The sequence below is a fragment of the Hyaena hyaena genome, unplaced genomic scaffold (genome assembly GCF_003009895.1).
Source record: "Hyaena hyaena isolate Hyena2069 unplaced genomic scaffold, ASM300989v1 scaffold_648, whole genome shotgun sequence".
Lineage (NCBI taxonomy): Eukaryota > Metazoa > Chordata > Mammalia > Carnivora > Hyaenidae > Hyaena > Hyaena hyaena.
The window spans coordinates 374,334-393,276 of record NW_024081279.1 but is presented as its reverse complement, the minus strand read 5'-3'; the positions used below and the strand labels follow the sequence as shown (position 1 = coordinate 393,276).

At 40.2% G+C, this 18,943-nt stretch overlaps 1 protein-coding gene across 1 annotated transcript in view; it reads right to left on the bottom strand.

Annotated features, from left to right (window-relative positions):
* Positions 1-7,702: 7,702 nt before the first annotated feature.
* The window catches only part of GTF2B (general transcription factor IIB), a 35,516-nt gene continuing 24,275 nt past the window's right edge, over positions 7,703-18,943 (bottom strand). Inside the window, exons 4-7 of the mRNA XM_039216638.1 lie at positions 12,839-12,985; positions 12,577-12,706; positions 10,069-10,350; positions 7,703-8,126 (exon numbers count right to left, since the gene is read on the bottom strand). Coding sequence (XP_039072569.1) covers positions 7,993-8,126; positions 10,069-10,350; positions 12,577-12,706; positions 12,839-12,985 — 693 coding nt within the window. The 3' untranslated portion in view covers positions 7,703-7,992. The remainder of the gene's footprint in view (positions 8,127-10,068; positions 10,351-12,576; positions 12,707-12,838; positions 12,986-18,943) is intronic.

Sequence of the window (18,943 nt, the reverse complement as noted above, 5' to 3'; positions counted from 1 at the left end):
CCTAAAAATAAAGTTTTAGTTATAAATTTATAATCTCCCCTAAAACAAACCAACACTTTTTGTTATATTCAGCCAATTTTTTCTCTCTTTTTTGAGGTATAATTGACATGTTGTATTTGTTTCAGGTGTACAATATAATGATTCAACATGGTATATATTGGAAAATGATCGCCACAGTAAGTCTGATTAACATCTGTCACCATTATTAGTTACAAAAACCTTTTCTCTTGGCAGCTTTCAAATATGCGGTTCAGTAGTATTAACTATATCCACCATGTCCCCATGACTTATTTTATAACTACAAGTCTGTCCCTTTTGACCACCTTCACCCATTTCACCCACCCCTCACTCCCACCCCTGCAACCCCCATCTGTCTTATCTCTGAGTTTGTTGTTTTGTTTTCCAGATTCCTCATATAATTGAGATCATATGGCATCTGTCTTTCCCTTATTTCACTTAGCATAATGCTCTCAAGGTCCATCCATGTTATCACAAATGGCAAGATTTCCTTCTTTTTATGACTGAATAATATTCCTCTGTGTGTGTGTGTGTGTGTGTGTGTGTGTTTTCCATTGTATGTATTTTTTTCTTTAATGCATCCATTGATGCATTAAACAGCTGAAGTTTCTTCAGATTGGCTATCATAAATAGTGCTGAAATGGAGTGCAGGTATTTTTTTCAAGTTAGTGTTTTTGTTTTCTTCAGATAAATACCCAGCAGCGGAATTGCTGGATTGTACGGTAGTCCTATTTTTAATTTTTTGAGGAACCTCCATACTGTTTTCAGTAGTGGCTGCACTGACTCCGCATGAGGGTTCTCTTCCTTCCATGCCCTCGCTGACACTAGTTCCTGTCCTTTTCCATAGTCACTGTTCTGACAGGTATGGGGTCACTCGTTTTGTTGTGCATTTCCCTGCTGAGGAGTGATATTGAGCATCTTTTCATGTGTCTGGTGGCCGTCTGTTTATCTTTTTTAGAAAAATGTCTATTTAGGTCTTCTGTCCACTTATTGATTATTTATCTTTTTAATGTTTTTATTTTTGAGAGACAGAGCACAAACGGGGGGGGGGAGGGGGGTAGAGAGAGAGAGAGGGAGACACAGAATCTGAAGCAGGCTGTGCTGACAGCTCAGAGCCTGACACAGGGCTCAAACTCCCAAACTGTGAGATTATGACCTGATGACCTGAGTCGAAGTTGGACTCTTAACTGACTGAGCCACCCAGGCGCCCTGATTATTTATCTTCTTAGAAAGATAAAAAGTGGGAGAGAGGGGCAGAAGCAGAGGGGGAGAGAGAGAGGGAGAGAATCTCAAGCAGGCTCCACACTCAGCATGGAGCCCAACTCATCTCATACCCTGAGGTCATGACCTGAGCCAAAATCAAGAGTCAGATACTCAACTGACTGAACCACCCAGGTGCCCCCACCCATTTTTAAACTGAATTATTTAAGTTTTTTCCTTTTGAGTTGTTGAGCTCTTTATTAATATTTTAGATATTAATGCCTTATCAGATACATGGTTTGCAAATTATTTCTTCCATTTAGTAGATTGCCTTTTTTGTTGATGAGTTTCCTTTGCTATTTGGAGCTTTTTAGTTTGATGTAGTTCCCCTTGTCTATTTTTGCTTTTGTTGCCTTTGCTTTTGGCATCAAATCCGAAAAACCATTGTGAAGACCAACGTCAAGGATATTACAACCTATATTTTCTTCAGACAGGACTCTAGCTTCACTTTTGCCTGTGACTGTCCAGTTCTCCCAACACCATGTACTGAAGAGACTTCCTTTCCCCATTGTGTATTCCTGACCCTTTGTCATAAATTAAGTGACGCATATGCTGTGTATTTATTTCTGGGCTTTCGATTCTGTTTTATTGACCTTTGTGTCTGTTTTTATGTCAGAACCATACTGTCTTGTTTACTATAGCTTTTTAGTATAGCTTGAAATCACGGGGGATGATACCTTCAACTTTGTTCTTCTGTCTTAAGATTGCTTCAGTTATTCTGAGCCTTTGTGGTTCCATACAAATTTTAGGAGTGTTTGTTCTATTTCTGTGAACAGCCGATTTCAAAGGGAAACTTAAGATTCAAAGAACTTCCTACACAGTTAAGGTTTATGCTATCAAAAGTATAAAAAAAAAAATAATTGCTACTTTGTCCAAAGGAACTTGGGCTCCAACAGAACAAAGGTGTCCCTCTGCACCCCCCCCCCAAAGCATCATCTCTTCTTAAATTTATTCCTTCCTAATCTAGAGAATGTCCACAAGCATGCTGTCCCTTGAGACTTGGAAGAGTTTTCAAAACCAGCCCATGGAGGGGGCAAGGGCACTGGGATGAGCCACCATGTTGCCGCCTGCTAGTCGTGTGACCTCAGACACATTGTTTTTGCTCGTGACATGTGAGCATTTCACCCCAGGGGCCTCATCTGTTAAATGAAGGACTTATATAGTTGCTCATTCATTTGTAAGCTTCCCTTTCAAACATCGTCTTCAGTGTGACTTTAACACGTAAAATGACCAGAACAGAAGCAGGAGGGTGGGGTGGGGGACCTCGTTCGAGCACAACAGGGGCCTGGGCTCTGGCCCCAACACCACAGTTTAGCTGTGACCTTAAGTTTATCATTACTGTCTTCTATCTACAATCAGACATGGTGGGTATTCAGTAACAGTTTTATTTTATTATTATTTTTAGTAGCTTTATTTTCATGTTTATTTATTTATTTTGAGAGAGAGCAAACAGGGGAGAGGCCGAGAGAGAGAGACAGAGAGAGAGAGAGAGAGAGAGAGAGAGAGAGAGAGAGAATCTTAAACAGGCTCCACGCTGTCAGTGCAGAGCCTGACGGAGACTCGAACTCGTGAACCATGAGATTATGACCCGAGCTGAAAACAAGAGTTGGATGCTGGACAGGCTGAGCCACCCATCTGCCCTGGTAATGGTTTTAAAAGGCATTTTTGTGGTTCTCTGGGAGCAGGGACATCAAGCCACGTAGGCCTGCGGCTTCTCTGGAAGAACTTAGAGCGGCTCCAGGGTGTGAAGATCACCCTCACGTTAACAGATTAGGCCAGTGAGAGAAGCTGATCGCATAGCAGGTGAGATTTCTTTGCCACCACAGTGTGGGAGGGGCTGAAGTTCTGGGTCCATCCTTCCATTTCCTGGTGTCTCATAACCATAGAGCTAGAAGGAACCACAGAGGAAGTAAGAACAGGCCAGAGGAATCTCCGACAGAGCAACCAAGTCTCTGTTTAATACCATCAGTGAAGTATTCAACGTGACTGACATGTCTTCATCTGAGAGCTGCATGTGACTTTTCCCTCCTAGTCCCGCATTTTGGAACAATGTAGAACAAAGAGCCTTTCCAATATTGCTAAAGGCACTGGGCCCAGTTCTTCTGTGGTTTTGTCACCTGTGTCAGTTTGAAACAAAATATCTCTTGGCAGAGTCTTAAATGCAACAAAATGCCTTTCCTTCCTCTTGTTAAGTACCTTGCCTACCAGTCACATTCCTCCTTTCTCAGATGTCTGAAAACCTTGATCATTTGCAACAGTGGCTGTGCCAGCCATAGGCTGTTTCAGATCACAGAGAGGGCTTGAGATTTGTTCTGATAATGTGCAGAGGAAAAGATCTGTGGTCACTTCTTCCCTCTTCTCTCTCAATCTCTCTCTCTTTTTTAATGTTTGTTTATTTTTGAGAGAGAGAAACAGTGCAAGTGGGGGAGGGGCAGAGAGAGAGGGAGACACAGAATCCTAAACAGGTTCCAGGCTCTGAGCTGTCAGCACAGAGGCCTAACATGGGACTCGAACCCACGAACCGTGAGATCATGACTTGAGCTGAAGTTGGATGTCAACCGACCGGGCCACCCAGTCGCACCCCCTCCCTTCCTCTTTCACTAAGCACGAATTTCAGTCTCCCGGGAGGGCGGTTCAAAGTCCCCTTTGGCTAGGGAAATGCCAGTGAAGGTTATGAATGGAAGTTGATGCCTGTGCCAAACACTGGGTCTCTGTGGCCTAGAGATCAGCTGAATGGTACTTTTGTAGTGACACCTCGAAGTCTTGAGATCCTGATGAAAAGAGTGTGCAAATATCCGGGAGGGGGCGAGTGAGGAGGTGTTTAGGGGACCGGGGAATCTGTCAGTAGCTCCACAATTGGCAGATGAGATTAAAACTCCAGCAACAGGAAAAGTCAGGGCCACTGACAATTGGAAATATTGGCATGGGGCAGAGAGAGGCCTCCTGGCTGGATTAGGACCAGATGGGTAATAGGCTGACCCCCTCAGCTGTTCATCTTGATAATTAAAGTAAATCTTGCACCTGTGATATTAAATTAGCTCAGAAACCAAAGACAACTATGGGTAAAGTACATTTGTTGGTTTGAACACAAAGGCTTACTATCAAGAGGCATCTAGTTTAAGAAGCATTTAGTTTGGAGGAAGAACTACAGAGTGATCTCTAGTTATTAACTCCTTGCCACCTGAGCTGATTTAAAAACCATTCAGAAACCCACTCTGAAGAGCTTTCCCCAAAAAGCCAGATACAAATATTGCATTGAATAATTTTGTTAATTTCGTAATTGAACAGAATTGTATTTGAAAGTTACAACTAAAGTCCATCCTATAGCATCTTCCTGTGAAATAAGCCTCAATGGCAGTTTAATAGAAACCAGCACTGGATGATCAAGGGACCTGAGTGCATCCTCTCTCCTAATAAGTAAACTTGGACAGATCTCTTGGTTCCTCCAGCCTTCTCTAACCTACAAAATGAGGAGATTGGACCAGAGTGCTCAGACTCAGATTTCCATGAAACTTTTTTTTACGTTCATTTATTTTGAGAGTCAGAGCATGGGGAGGGGCACAGAGAGAGGGAGAGAGAGAATCCCAAGGCTCAAGAAACAAGGCTCGATTCTGGGAAGCATGAAATCATGACCTGAGCCAAAATCAGGACGCTTAACCAATTGAGCCACCCAGGCCCCCTAGATTCCACGGAACTTATGATCAAATCCTTGAACTTGGAGTCATAGCAGAGATTCTCAAAGTGGACTGGAGTCCTTGTTTTAAATACTGGGATGGAATGGACCACCTTAACCAAGGTTCCAACTATTTAAAGATGACAGCATTAACAAGATGGACCCACTTTATTTTCACAGAAATTGCCTTGCGAGGCGAATATTCGTAACTTGCTAAAAACCAGGCCCACACAGAAGCAGGCTTCAACTTCTTTGTGTGATCAGCTCTTGACAAGGTGGGTTTTGCGCTGTGTATGGATAGTTTTTCACACCTCAAGAGAGAAGTAAAAACCACGTACAATTCCTAGTTTATAATATATGTGTTAGATCCCTTTCGCTGGTTAGAAAGAACTGGCCATAATTTTTTCAGTTTCTAAGTATTACTAATTTTGCCATATGTAGCAATCATTGCGATTGAACGCCCCACATCCTGAGTGGATTTTAGTAATCAGCCAGCCATAAACCTGTAGGTATAACAGCCTTGAAGCAGATGGACAAATAAGGAATAAGTCCTACTGAGATGCAGAGAAGGCTATAAGGGCCAGAGCCCAAAAAGTGGCATTGCTGTGGATTGTCCCCCTTCCCTAAGTGAAAATGTTCTAGTGGTCAGATGAAATGACTCAACAGGGTCATTACCAGTGCATCGCTTCCAAACACAGCTGTCCCTATCAAGGACACGCTGTGCATGCTCTGAGACCAGGGGTACAAGAACAGAGCAAGTGACCTTGCTACTTTAGCTCTTGACGAGGTGCTGCTTTCAATATCTTCAGTTGAATTAAACTGATCAAACCACCTGGGTGGCATAGGGAGCATTTTTTAAAACTAGAATTTTCAGAGACCCCAGAATATAAATTATATTCCCTAAGTATACCTTCTGCCCTACATTTATCTTTAAAATCACTTCTACTGATCCAAGCTTTTTCAATGTATAGAACACAAAATATAGACCAAAAAATTGACATAGCTGAGTGGCAGGGGCTGTTTTTTATCCTTTTTATGCTTATCTCCATTTTTCTAGTTATCAAATACATTTTTGTAGCCAGTAAAATGAAAATACTAATCCTATTACTATATCTGAACTGCCAACTAGATTTTAAAAATACAACATAGCAAAACAACTGGGAAGAAAAAAATACCAAAATACTGGTGCTCATTTCTAAGTGGCTTCTGGGTGCTATCATTGCACATTATAGAACATTCCAAATGTTCTATAATGAGCATGTACTGACTTTTGATAATAGCAAAAATATTTTAAGATCTAGTTAACTGGTTGCAGCTTGCAGAGAAAAGTCTTCAGTGGATGGGAAGTTTCGCGGTCAGTCACTAGAAACTGGGGTAGAACCGAGGGCCGGACCCGTGCTCAGTCAGTACTTGGCAAGATGGAGCCGTGTGGTGCTGGGGACTGAAGATGGGGGTGCCCACGAGGGAGACCTTGGCTGAGCTAAGACGCCTTGTCCCGAGTTCCGTTCTGGATGGATGGGTTCTGCCTGGAGTCCTCACCAGCCTTGCACCCCTGTATTTGGTTATTGTGTTCTTGTGTTTCCCTGGTGCTCTCCCTCGGCTTTGAGTAGTGGCGTTTGCGTATCCCAGATTTTGTGCAAGGGAGAAATAGCATTGGTCTTCCTGGTCTGGCAGCCGTCCCCATTCCATGGTCAATAGAAATGAGAGAGGAGGTCTGATCTTCTAGAGAGGAAAGTCCCTTTGTAGACTAGAGTCGGAACCCGCCTACCAGGCCGCACTGGGAGACGTACTTCTAACCCAGCGCTGACTCTACAGATGTGTCAGAACCGTACGCCTGCTCTGAGGCAGTGTTTGCAGTGGTATCCAGCATGGATTCAAGCCCCCCTACAAAGTGATCGGTAATAGGGCAAAATCGTGTGGGCCTTTGCTTACAAGGCCTACCAGTCTAGACCTTCAACCTATGCTCCTCTAAGAGCAAAACACTCCCACATCCCGATCACCTACAGGGGCCCATGCTTACTAGAAAAAATTCTTGGACATTCTGAGACCCGATAATCTCCATTTTAAATATTCTTTACCCCATAAATATATCAGTAAATAAAAATAATAATTATAAAATGTTAACATCCAGAAATTGTAATCTGTTGGTTTATTTACCAACATCATCTCTGCTCCATAAACTCATTAAGAAAAATGCAAAAACAGGGGCGCCTGGGTGGCTTAGTCGGTTAAGCGTCCGACTTTCGCTTAGGTCATGATCTCGCGGTTCGTGGGTTCGAGCCCCGCATCGGGCTCTGTGCTGACTGCCAGCTCGGAGCCTGGAGCCTGTTTCAGTCTGTGACTCCCTCTCTCTCTGGCCCTCCCCTGCTCACACTGTCTCTCTCTCTCTCCTAGAAATAAATAAAACATTAAAAAAAAAAAAGAAAAATGCAAAAACATTTTTCTAGCTCTCGAGCCAGTGCCTTTCAAGGTCCAGTTCATCACATCTTGCTTTTCTTTATGTATAGTCAATAAATTATCACACACACACACACACACACACACCACTCCCCCCCCCCAACCCTCTCTGATGTTCTCAGTGTCCAAAGTGGTTCCCCAAACCTCTGATTTTGTTATAATTTTTAAAAACTCCTAAATATAGAAATGGGAAAAAACAAAACAAGGACCTCTATCAGCTTTATTAGCTGCAATGATCTGCATTATTTGTAATTATATCATATATTACATAGAACATGTAATTATAACAAAAACTTTAGTTTTGAAAAACGTTTTATTCAAGAATTACATAATTTCAAATATCTTCCAAAATACAGTTTCCTAGGTTGCTACAAAAGAAAGCAAATCCAAGAAGAAATTTAAATCATTAAATATGTTTCACTGGTATATACATACAGAATGCCAAGCAATTCATATCTAGCTCTGGAATGCGTACCATGTCTTTTGTTTTTCCTTATTAAAGAAAGGCTCAATCCAGCACTTGGTACAGGCTATGTACAACAGGCCAAGTTCAGTGTTCACAGGCGTTTGACAGCTGCCTTGATTTACAGCTGTGGTAGTTTGTCCACAGGGGTGTCAAATTTGAAGTCTGTAGGAAACAGATCTGGAGCTCGAGGATAGATCAGCCTGTAGGACTGTCTGATTGTAACATCAGCAACACCAGCAATGTCTCCAATTTCTAAAAGACAAAAATCAAAATATTAAGTATAACATCCATCGGATCTCCCTTCTACTACCTGCATTCCAGTGTGTGAAATACGGTAGTATAAAATCCACAGTGAGAAAACAAAACCAGAAATGTTTATTTTTAAAGCCTGACAATGGAAATACCTACCAAGCGGCAGGAAGGATGGCTACAGGTAGTAACAATAATAATGGCAGTAGCCCTTACTCCCTCAAAGGGCTGTCACAGTAGTATGAAAGGATTTACGACATGTGAAACATCCGAACAGTGGCCAGGGCACAGCACCATGAGTGGTAACTACTATACTGGCCATAGTATCTAGAACGGACTTTTCTTCACAGAAGTCTCTCTGAGGATCCTGGAAGTAACCCATGAACACATTCTTGTGAAGAAACTCACTTTATCATGTCTGGGTTTCAAACTTCTGCTTCTAGTTAATTAACTTATGGTTAACTCTGTTAAGAGGTTCTTTCCTTAAAAGGTTCTTCTGTTAAAAAGGTTCAAACTGAAAGGGAATCATACTAGAAATACTGTTCCACAGCCTCAGATATTCAACAGCTACTTAATACAGCGGTTCGTTCCGGCATAACGTGGTGCTTTCATTCTGATGAGCAGCACAGTGGGCACAGGGCGCTCATGAGGATTGCTAGTTTACAGTAGATCCACTTTTACCCTTAAAGTCATTAAGTGTCACCTTTTTTCCTTTTGATTAAAAGAGGTCCCAAAGGATTGCCACTTGACAACTGTTTGGTTATAAATACTTAAACAAAATGGATTTTTAAAACACAGGCTTTAGAACACTAAACTCATTTTACCGTAACCTATTCTCAGTTCAAATCATTAAGGTTTTATGACTTTCCCGTGTGGACGGCGGCCATCACTGTGCAAGGAGCTAACTGTCAGTTTCTTACCCTCTACACACAGATACCAGTGAATGTCAACTGGCTGCTGGGAAGGGAAGAAAGGGGCCTTAACAACAAAAAACTTCACGTAAAACACAAGCAGCAGAAAGTGCCAAAATAAACATTTCTGTGCTCATTAGACCAAAGGTAAGGACAACCTGCTTAGCTTTAACTTCTCAATTTTAACAGAAGACTCAAAATTTCCTTAAAATAATATGGAGGCCAAAGGGAACAGATAATGGCACATTTAAATAACTAATGGTTGGCTCTTTCTAATCATTCTATGTAATTCATTACTTTTATTAATATAGAAACATACGGCCTAAGCAGAGGGGAAAGGCTGTTCTGAACAGGGTATAAGAGTCATGTCAGCAAGTAATTCCACTACCTTTTAAATTCTGAACTCACCGTTCCTTTTTCTTGGACCCCGAAAGTAACTAACGAACACATGTCTGTAAAGAAATTCACTTAGTACTTCTGTTGGAAAGTTCCCCTAAGACAGTAAACTCAAAACTGGCTGTAGCAGGTTGAACTACTTCTGTCAGGATCTTGACTAAGAAAGTGGATAACGTATGAAAGGAAGAAGAGAAGAGGCAGAGAGGAAATATTACAGCTGCCAGTCAGTACGAAGTGCCCATGTGCAGGGCCCACGCCCCACAGCAGGAAACGGCATGGTCCCCACCTCTCAAGATACAAAAAAGATTTTGGCTAAGTTTCGAGGGGGGAAAAAAGAACTATTCAACATAATGTTTAGGTGGGACAAAAACAACTTCTAGAAATGAAAAATGTACAAACTAAAATACTTAAAGCGGATGGGAAAAAAGCGTGTCCATACAGAATTACGCCTCCACGAACATTCTGGTTTAGGAGCCACTTAAGAAAATGTAGCATTTTGCTTGTCAGTTTTGATTCTAAGAAACTACCTCTTTAAATGTGGGTTGGGACATTTACCTGCTTCGTACTTAAGGTGGAAATACAACCACATACTACAACTTCCCCATTTCATCACTGCCCTTCCTGAGGAAGAGTCCTACCTTTCTGGGTCCTCTTCTCGGCCGACGCCTGGGAGGCCATGTAAATGGCTGCAGCCGCCACCGAAATTGGGCTCCTTCCGGGAACCAAGTCCAGTTCCACAGCTTTGCGGGCTATATGCGTGGCCGCCATCTGCACTTGTTTAGGAAGACAGAGGTTGGAACAAAACCTGGACATGAAGTCCCCAGTTGTAATCAAATCCACACTGGTTTCTAGAGCTTTCAAAATAAGTTTAAAACATCGACCAATTTCTTTCTTAGAAATTCGTGACACGGCACATATTTCTGAAAAAAAAAAAAAAAAAGTTTTAAATCCATGTGAGTCATACAGTTCATTACAAAATACATCATTTCTGATTATAAAATATATTCCAACTGCAAAAATGCAATTATGCCTTCAACGGCCTGAATAAAAAATGGGCAGAGGATCAGAATAAGCATTAAAGACAACATACAGATGGCCAGCAGGCATCTGAAAAGATGCTCCTCATGACTAATCACAGGTAAATGCAAATCCAAACCACAATGAGATATTGCCACACACTGGTCAGAATGGCTATGATCAAAAAGACAAGAAACAGCAAGTCCTGGAGAGGGGAGAAGATGTGGGGAAAGGAAACCCTCATGCACTGTTGGTGGGAATGTAAATTGGTGCAGCCACTAAGGAAAGAAATATGGAACTCCTCAAAACACTAAGTACAGAAATACCTATGATCCAGCTATTGCACTTCTGGGTGTTCATACAAAGACCACTAAGACACTGATTTGAAAAGATATACGCACACCTGTGTTCAATGCAGCATTCTTTACCACAGGCAAGAAATAGAAACACTCTAAATGTCCATCAATGGAGAGATGCATGCAAGAAGAGATGGAATATAAATACAATGGATACTACTCAGCCATAAAAAAAAGAACGAAATCTTGTCATTTGCAACAACATGGATGGACCTAGGGGGTACTATGCTAAGTGAAATAAGTCAGAGAATGACAAATGATTTCCCTTGTATGTGGAATCCAAAAAAACCCAAAACAAAGAATGAGCAAATAAAACCTCATGGACAGAGAACACACTGGCAGTTACCAGAAGGGAAAAGAATCAGGGAGTGGGTGAAACAAGTGAAGGGACGCAACTGTCTGGTGACGGCCGGTAACTAGACTTTTAGTGATTACTTCAGAGTGATTACAGATGTTAAATTACAGCTGACCCCTGAACGACTCAGGTAGGGGGTGCCAGCCAGCCCCCGGCACAGTCGACTCCACAGAGAACTCTTTATTCCCCCAAAATTTAACTACCAATAGGGTATTACTGACAGGAAGCCTTATCAATAACAGTCATCACTGATTTCATATATGTGTAATATATAGACTCTTTTTTACAATAAAGTAAGCTAAAGAAAACCGGAAGAGAAACTATAGTACTATATAAAAAACAACCAGTGTGTAAGTGGGCACACGTAGTTCAAATTCATGTTGCTCAAGGGATAAATGTACACTACTATCCGCCCAAAACTCACATGGTGTAGATGGTGTATATATACTTCTGGTATATGACATACCAATTTTACTTTAGCTTTAAAAAAGTCTTTGAGACAAGTTAAATGTAGGCTCTTAATATTTCAAAATATCAACTCTGAAGTTTCAATTCAAATAAGTTTCTTCAACTAATCCAAACTTTACTGATATTTATATATTAATCTGTTGTTAGGTACATGTCTACCAAGGAAATGAAAAAAAAATACTCGAAGCTAAAGAGTACTTCTCAAGCTACCTAATGTCATATGTACATGCAACCCCTGAGATTACAGATTATAATAAAATGAGATCAAATACCTGACCCTGTTATTCTATATATTAAACTACCAAACACTTTCAGACCAAAAGCCTTGGCTCTAGTTGTAATAACAAAAAGATGAAGATGATAAAAGCCACTGCCTCGTCGTGAAGCATTCACTGATGAATGAAAGTCCAGCTAAAATGAACTGTGGCAGGGCCAGTCAGCGTGAGTGTCACAGCAGCTCGGCCAACAGGCCATCACATATTCATGACGGCAAACTGGATAAAAAATACGAGTTCTCCCAAAGCCTCCAACTTACGTGTGAAAGTGCAAATGGCAGAACTCCAGAATGTGTTCTGAGGCCCGATTCACCTGTAGAGACCTGCACTAGAGCGGAAATGGCTCCCCGTGCATCAAGGGTATGCACTCGGTAACAAAGGCCTATTCTGGCCGATGAGGCCAGGCCTCAAACCCCACAAGATACAGTTAGTCAAAAGATCTCATGAGCAAAGAACACGGAACTTACATGGACTAGAATGACTAAAACGGCTGGAAAAGAACATGGTTAAGATCTGTGTCAGGAACAAAATAAGGAGGCGTCTGGAAATGATACAAAGATGGATTACTGAGGAAACTGGGGAGACATGACTTAGCTATGTAGAGTCAAAGCTCCTGGACTTCACTCTGTTACTTTAACATAGAAAATGTTTTTATCTCCGCAACTAAAAACTTACCTTTAAATGTCCTAGGAACCCCTTCTTGTCTACAGGCAATATAGAGACAAGCGGAAGCTATGGCGTCATTAGCTCTTCCCTTCAGGCTCTTCTGTTCATACACTTGCTTGAATAAATTATTTGTTCGATCCTTCAAAGCAAAGAAACGGAGTTTAATTAACTCTAGGCCATTTAATTAGTTGCAATATCAAAATTTCATATGTTCATTAAATTATGCTAAGTCAAGGCCAGAATAGCTTAATGGAGACAGGCAAGAACTTACAACTATATTTCGAGGGAGGTTGATTCTGTCTGCCATCGTAGTGATTTCTTTGAAAGCATTCATCATTGCCCGATCAGAACTACTCATTGTTCTCCGATTTTGGTACTTAGAATTGCCAAATTCATCAAAACTTGCAGCTCCTGTACCCTATAAAACAAAGTTTTATAACCTTATGGAAAAAAAGTTTTACAAGAATGAACGAACAGACATTTCTAAGAAAACCTAACTTACACGATCTGACTCCATATGCCTGAGAAATCTACCCTGTGCCTCCTCCCTATTCCTTAGTAGAACAAATACCACGGGAAGATGGTTTCAATGAACATCTGTGAGACAATCCAATAATACAAACTATCACATTAACAGACCTAAGGAGAAAAATCAAAGGACCATCTCCAAAGGTGCTATAAAGGCAAGCAAACAAAACTCAAAAGCCACTTTTTGATAGACTCACGAAACACTACAAATGGGTGGGTACTTCTTCATATTAGAAAATCACTCTTCCAGGCTCTAGCCAGAGCAATGATTAATGGAGAGAAAAAGGCATATTCTGTTTCACTGTGCTTCACTTCAGTGCACTAGCAGAGACTGTATTTTGTTTTTGTTGTTGTTGATGTCAACAAATGGAAGGTTTGTAGCAACCCTACATGGATCAAGTCTATTGGCAACATTTTTCCAACAGCATGTCCTGACTCCAGATCTCTATGTCACATTCTTGCAATATTTCAAACTTATTCATTATATTATGGTGATCGGTGATCTTTGATGTTACTCTCGTAATTGTTTTGGGACTCCACAAACTGCACACTTCTAAGATGGCAAACTTAATAAATCTGTGTGTTCTCCCTGCTCCACTGAGCAGCTGGTTCCCCCACCTTTCTCCCTCTCTTCAGGCCTCCCTATTCCCTGAGACACAACAATACTGAAATCAGACTAATTATAACCCTATAATGGCCTCTCTGTGTTCAAGTCAAAGGAACAGTCCTATGTTTCTCATTTTAAATCAAAAGCTACAAATGTTAAGCTTAGTGAGGAAGGCAAGTCAAAAGCTGGAAAAGGCCAAAAGATAGGCCTCTTGTGCCAAATAGCAAAGGGGACGTTCTTGAAGAAAATTAAAAGTGCTACTCCAATGATAAGAAAATGCAATAGCCATACTGCTAACAGGGAGAAAGTTTTAGTGATCTGCAGAGAAAATCAAACCAGCCACAACATTCCCTTATGCCAAAGCCTAATCCAGAGGAAAGCCCTTTCTTCCTCTGTGTGAAGGCAGAGAGAGATGAGGACGCTGCAGGAGAAATTTGGATGCTAGCAGAGGTTGGTTCATGAGGCTTAAGGAAAGAAGCGGTCTCTACTACAGAAAGTGCAAGGTGAAGCAGCAGGTGCTGATGTAGAAGCTGCAGCAAGTTATTTAGAAGATGCATCTAAGAGAATTCATGAAGGTGGCTACACTAAACAGCAGATTTTCAACATAGATCTAACAGCCTTCTACTGGAAGATGCCATCTAGGACTTCCATAAACTTTGTCGAGAAAGCAGCCACAGGGTTTGAGAGGACTGACCCCCTATTTTGAGAGAACTTCTACTGTGGGTAAAACGCTATCAAACAGCATCGTGAGCTACAGAGAAATCACTTTTGTGAAAAGGAAGAGTCAATTGACGGAGCCAATTTCATTATTGTCTTGTTTTAAGAAATCTCCAGGGTACCTGGGTAGCTCAGTTGGTTAAGTGTCTGACTCTCTATTTCTGCTCAGGTCATGCTCTCACTCAAAATCATGGGATTGAGCCCCACACTGGGTTCTGTGCTGATGACACAGAACCTGCTTGAGACTCTCTCTCTCCCCACCCTCCTCCCCTGCCTGCACGTGCATGTGTCTTCTCTCAAAATCAATAAATAATTTAAAAAAATTTTTGCCACAGTCACCTACCATTCAGAAACCATCGACATAGAGGCAAGACCCAACAAAAAGACTACAGCTTGCTGAAAGCTCAGGTTATGGTTATTAGCAATACAATATTTTTAAGTTACATGCATTTTTTTGACATAATGCTACTGCACACTTAATATATTGACTACAGTAAAGCGTAAGTATGATTCTTGTATGTACAAGGAAACTAAAAAAAGGCATTTGACTCTCTTTATTGCAATATTTGCTTTTCTGTGGTGGTCTGGAACCAAACCCACAGTATCTCGGAGGTAGGCCTATACAAGGAAAACTAGCCAATATAATGTAATTATAATTACACAATGTAATTAGATAAAAATTATATTAACTATACTGGTGTAATTATTTTAAAATTAGGCAAGAGAAAATTTTAAAGTACTAATTTGAGAAGGAGGCAATAAACTATTTGTAGATAGTATTTTTGTATACCTAGAACACTCAAATCACTGTAAAACTGCTAAAAATAACAGAATTCATTGGAGGCAAGGTCAAAATAGAAATCAATAGCTTCCACATGTATAACTAAACAGAAGACAATGATAAACAAATCCGCCAATACAAAACGACAAAAAAGGGAAGTATCTAAGAATCAACTTAAACATTCAAGACCTTTATGACATCCTCTGAAGGACACACACAACTTAAGGAAATGGAAAGACCTACTATGTTTCTGGACAGGAAGATTTATCAGGAAGAAGTCTATTTTCTAGGTCAAGTGGCAAGTAAGTCTAACCAAAACCTCACTGAAAATAATAACCAATTTTTTTTAAACAAAGTGATCCTAACCTTTAAATGGAAAAGACTAGTGAAGAAAATGCTAAGAAAGAAGAGCAATATTCTTTCTCCTAATACTACTGGATATTAACACAGTGTGATGTGACATGTGACTGACTAGACCAGGAGAGAGAAAGGACAGTGTCCAGAAATATTCCCAAATACATGCAGAAATTTGTATATGACAAATGTAGCATCTTGAGAATTTTTGCCATGCAGGCATAAACAACTGTCAAAGGATACGGGAGAAAACTAGTGACAGTGGTTACCGTGTTCTTGACAGGGAAAGGGGGTTGTGGGAGGAACTGCGTTAGAGAAAATCTATTGTGTTCTTTTTACATGTGTGTTATGAGTCATGTATTTCCTATTAAGAAATAAACATTTAAAAAAGTCACAGTGTCCATTAGTTGCAGCCTTAGATTTTAAAATGTTCTCTGTATACTTTTTACTCAGCCTATAAGGCTAAAGCAAATGCAGAAATCACCTACTTAAGATATTATCAACTTTTAACCTAGCCTACACCGTTTTTCAAATTTTATATGTATTTTATAGAGCATGAAAAAACAATTAATAACTTATGCAGTAGTATAGATGAAGTCCTGAAATAGCATCACTTGATTAGTTCTCTGGAATATTGCCACTACTACTTCCAATTCAGATGAGAGAAAAAAAAAAAAAAAAAAAAGACAGGTTGCCAGACAGATTACACTCCTGCCTTATCTAATAGCAGCAGCTACCACTTACTGAACACACACTACATGCTGTGTTATACATACTGTACGGTACATTCCCATGTAACCCTCAATGCTTCTATGAGGCACCCTTATTCTCACTTTACTGATGAGGAACGTGAAGGTTATATATGTCATTTGGGTAAGTCATAAATTCACCAATATTAGAGAATAGGTTATACTGACCTACGATTTATCTTAGGTAATGTGGGGTGGGGTGGGGGAAGACATTCATAATATTCAAGGAACATATCAATAAAAACTCATAAAGATCATTCTATACTCAATTTTTGTGCATAATGTGCTTTATGAAAACAAGGGCCTGAGATATAAAGACTGTAATTTTGATCTGTGTGGAAGAAATGTATAAGGGAACAATCATTCACAACAGTATTACTGGTAAATCTTATTCCCAGGTCAAGATTCCTCACGGGGGCAGAGACCAACACTTTTGCAAAGTTCCCAACCCCCTAGGTCTTTGGTCAGTCCATACTTCTGTTTCCTGCTGAGTGGATTTATTACCTTGCCAATCATGGTAGACAAATCTCCATCACTCAGAAGAGGATTCTGAGAGTCTCCAACTCGAGATGGATCTTTTGTTGCTTTATCATTGCTGAAAGTTCGCCATTCAGACCCCACATCGATAACTCGGTCACCTAAAAATATAAGCACAAATCTAAATAGAATCTACTGAACACTCTTTAACGCCCAGCTCAACCTCTTTTTTCCTAGGAAATCTCAACATGGACATCTAGGCTCCAGCTTAAGTATCAGGTATGAGACATCTGTCCTAAAGCATTCCTTTAACTGTGGTGCCCGTCCAATAATAACCCTTTTTAAACATTATGCTTTGATTAGCAATAGTCTAACTTTTAGAAGAAAAAAGTATTAGTCAAAATAAACACAAACAGCAAAATAAAGCTACTCATATGTGATCCAAAGATAAATGTGACTCAAAACCAAAATTTCCAAGGAGCATAGAAAAAACCAGAAAGCACTTTTCATAATGGTATTAATGCAGAGTTTCATATAAAAAGTCATTAAGCTTTCATGGAAAATGCTTTGCAAAACACTAAGTTGAAGCTTATGCTTTACTAACTATTGGATGAAAAAATATTTTTGGCCAAATAATATACACAGAGTAAAATGTTAAGCCTAGAATTAATGAGGAGAAAGCCAGGTAGGGAATCTTTTCTTTTTAAGCAAAGGGCCAGTGGTAAAACAGGTCACACTAGGAAACCAGATACAAACAGATCTGGTTGGTCACTGCTCAGTAGCTGGAACAAGCCCACAGCGACAAGAGTTATTAACACGGAACACCTGCCCATGCTAGTCATTGTGTACATGTTCTCTTTTAATCCTCGCAGCCTGATAAAGGTAGGTACAACTTTTGTTTCCACTTTAGAAATAAAATTGCATAAGATGACACAACTAGAACTGAAATGCACCACAGATCCCAAAGACTGTTCTATACTGCATTTGTAACGTGAGCTTTTCCACCTAAGCATGACAAAATCGAAAGCAGAAACCAGACCATTTTCACTGCTGCCTAAACAGAAAGGAGAAAGAAATGGTAGAAATTAGGGACTCTACCATCTGCCACTTTAACTATGGTGCCATTTCTCAGCTTTAAATCTCCTCAATAACCACACAGTCCAAAGATTGTAAAGACTAAATAAACCAAAACAGGTACAGCACATGTAAAGTGATTAAAAAGTTCCAGGTGAGTGCTTGATATTAGCTATTTCCTACCATGAAAATGAAAATAATATGACACATATTCTGACATTTCCCTCCTTTTGAGACTTTAAAAGCAGCAGAGTGCTCTGCTGCAAGTATGTGACGAGAAGGACAAAGACAAAAGGAAGGAACTGAATGCAGACACTGTTAAATCCTCTGAAATACTATGTAGTACATTAATTTAAATGCTTATGAACCAAGTATAGTAATCTTAATCTAATCTTAGTGTTATATTTAAGGAAGCAGGTAAATATGCAAAAGAATCACTCATTCCTGATGGTTCTGGAATAATTTATTTTTCTTTGAACACTCAAAAAACACTCAGGAGTAACCAGATATCACTAGGACTATTTCCTGTTACTCGGGAATGGAGACAAGACGCAGGGGCCCATGTGCCACACCTGTGTGTGGTCAGAATGGCCAAGGAAAGCAGGGAGATCGGTTTATAGAGCAACTTCAGTAGATCAGAGATTGAGCAGGTGGCCCAAAATAAAGAGAAAAGGAAGGGACTGTCATGATGCATTTTTCCGCTTCCCCCTCAAAAAGATAAGCATCACTAAACTTGGGAAGCAATTCTAATTATATAAATTAAGATTTTAAAAACCTACCTGAAAGTAACAAAACCTTCAGTTATGGACTGAGGTCCTACTGCAGTACTAACTAAACAAATCCCGCATCTCAGAGACCATTGATTTTTCTTCCTTTTTATAAAAGAATTATAATCTTGCTTACAAACTGTGTGTGTGTGTGTGTGTGTGTGTGTGTATGTGTGCGCGCGTGCACAAAACAAAAACAAAATTACCTGTGTTCTCAACACCAGGGAAAAGCCACTGTAAATAAGTATTTTGGTATATACACCTTCTACCTTTTTAATTCATGTGTATTTTTTTCCCTTAAATTAAAATTAGATCATATTGT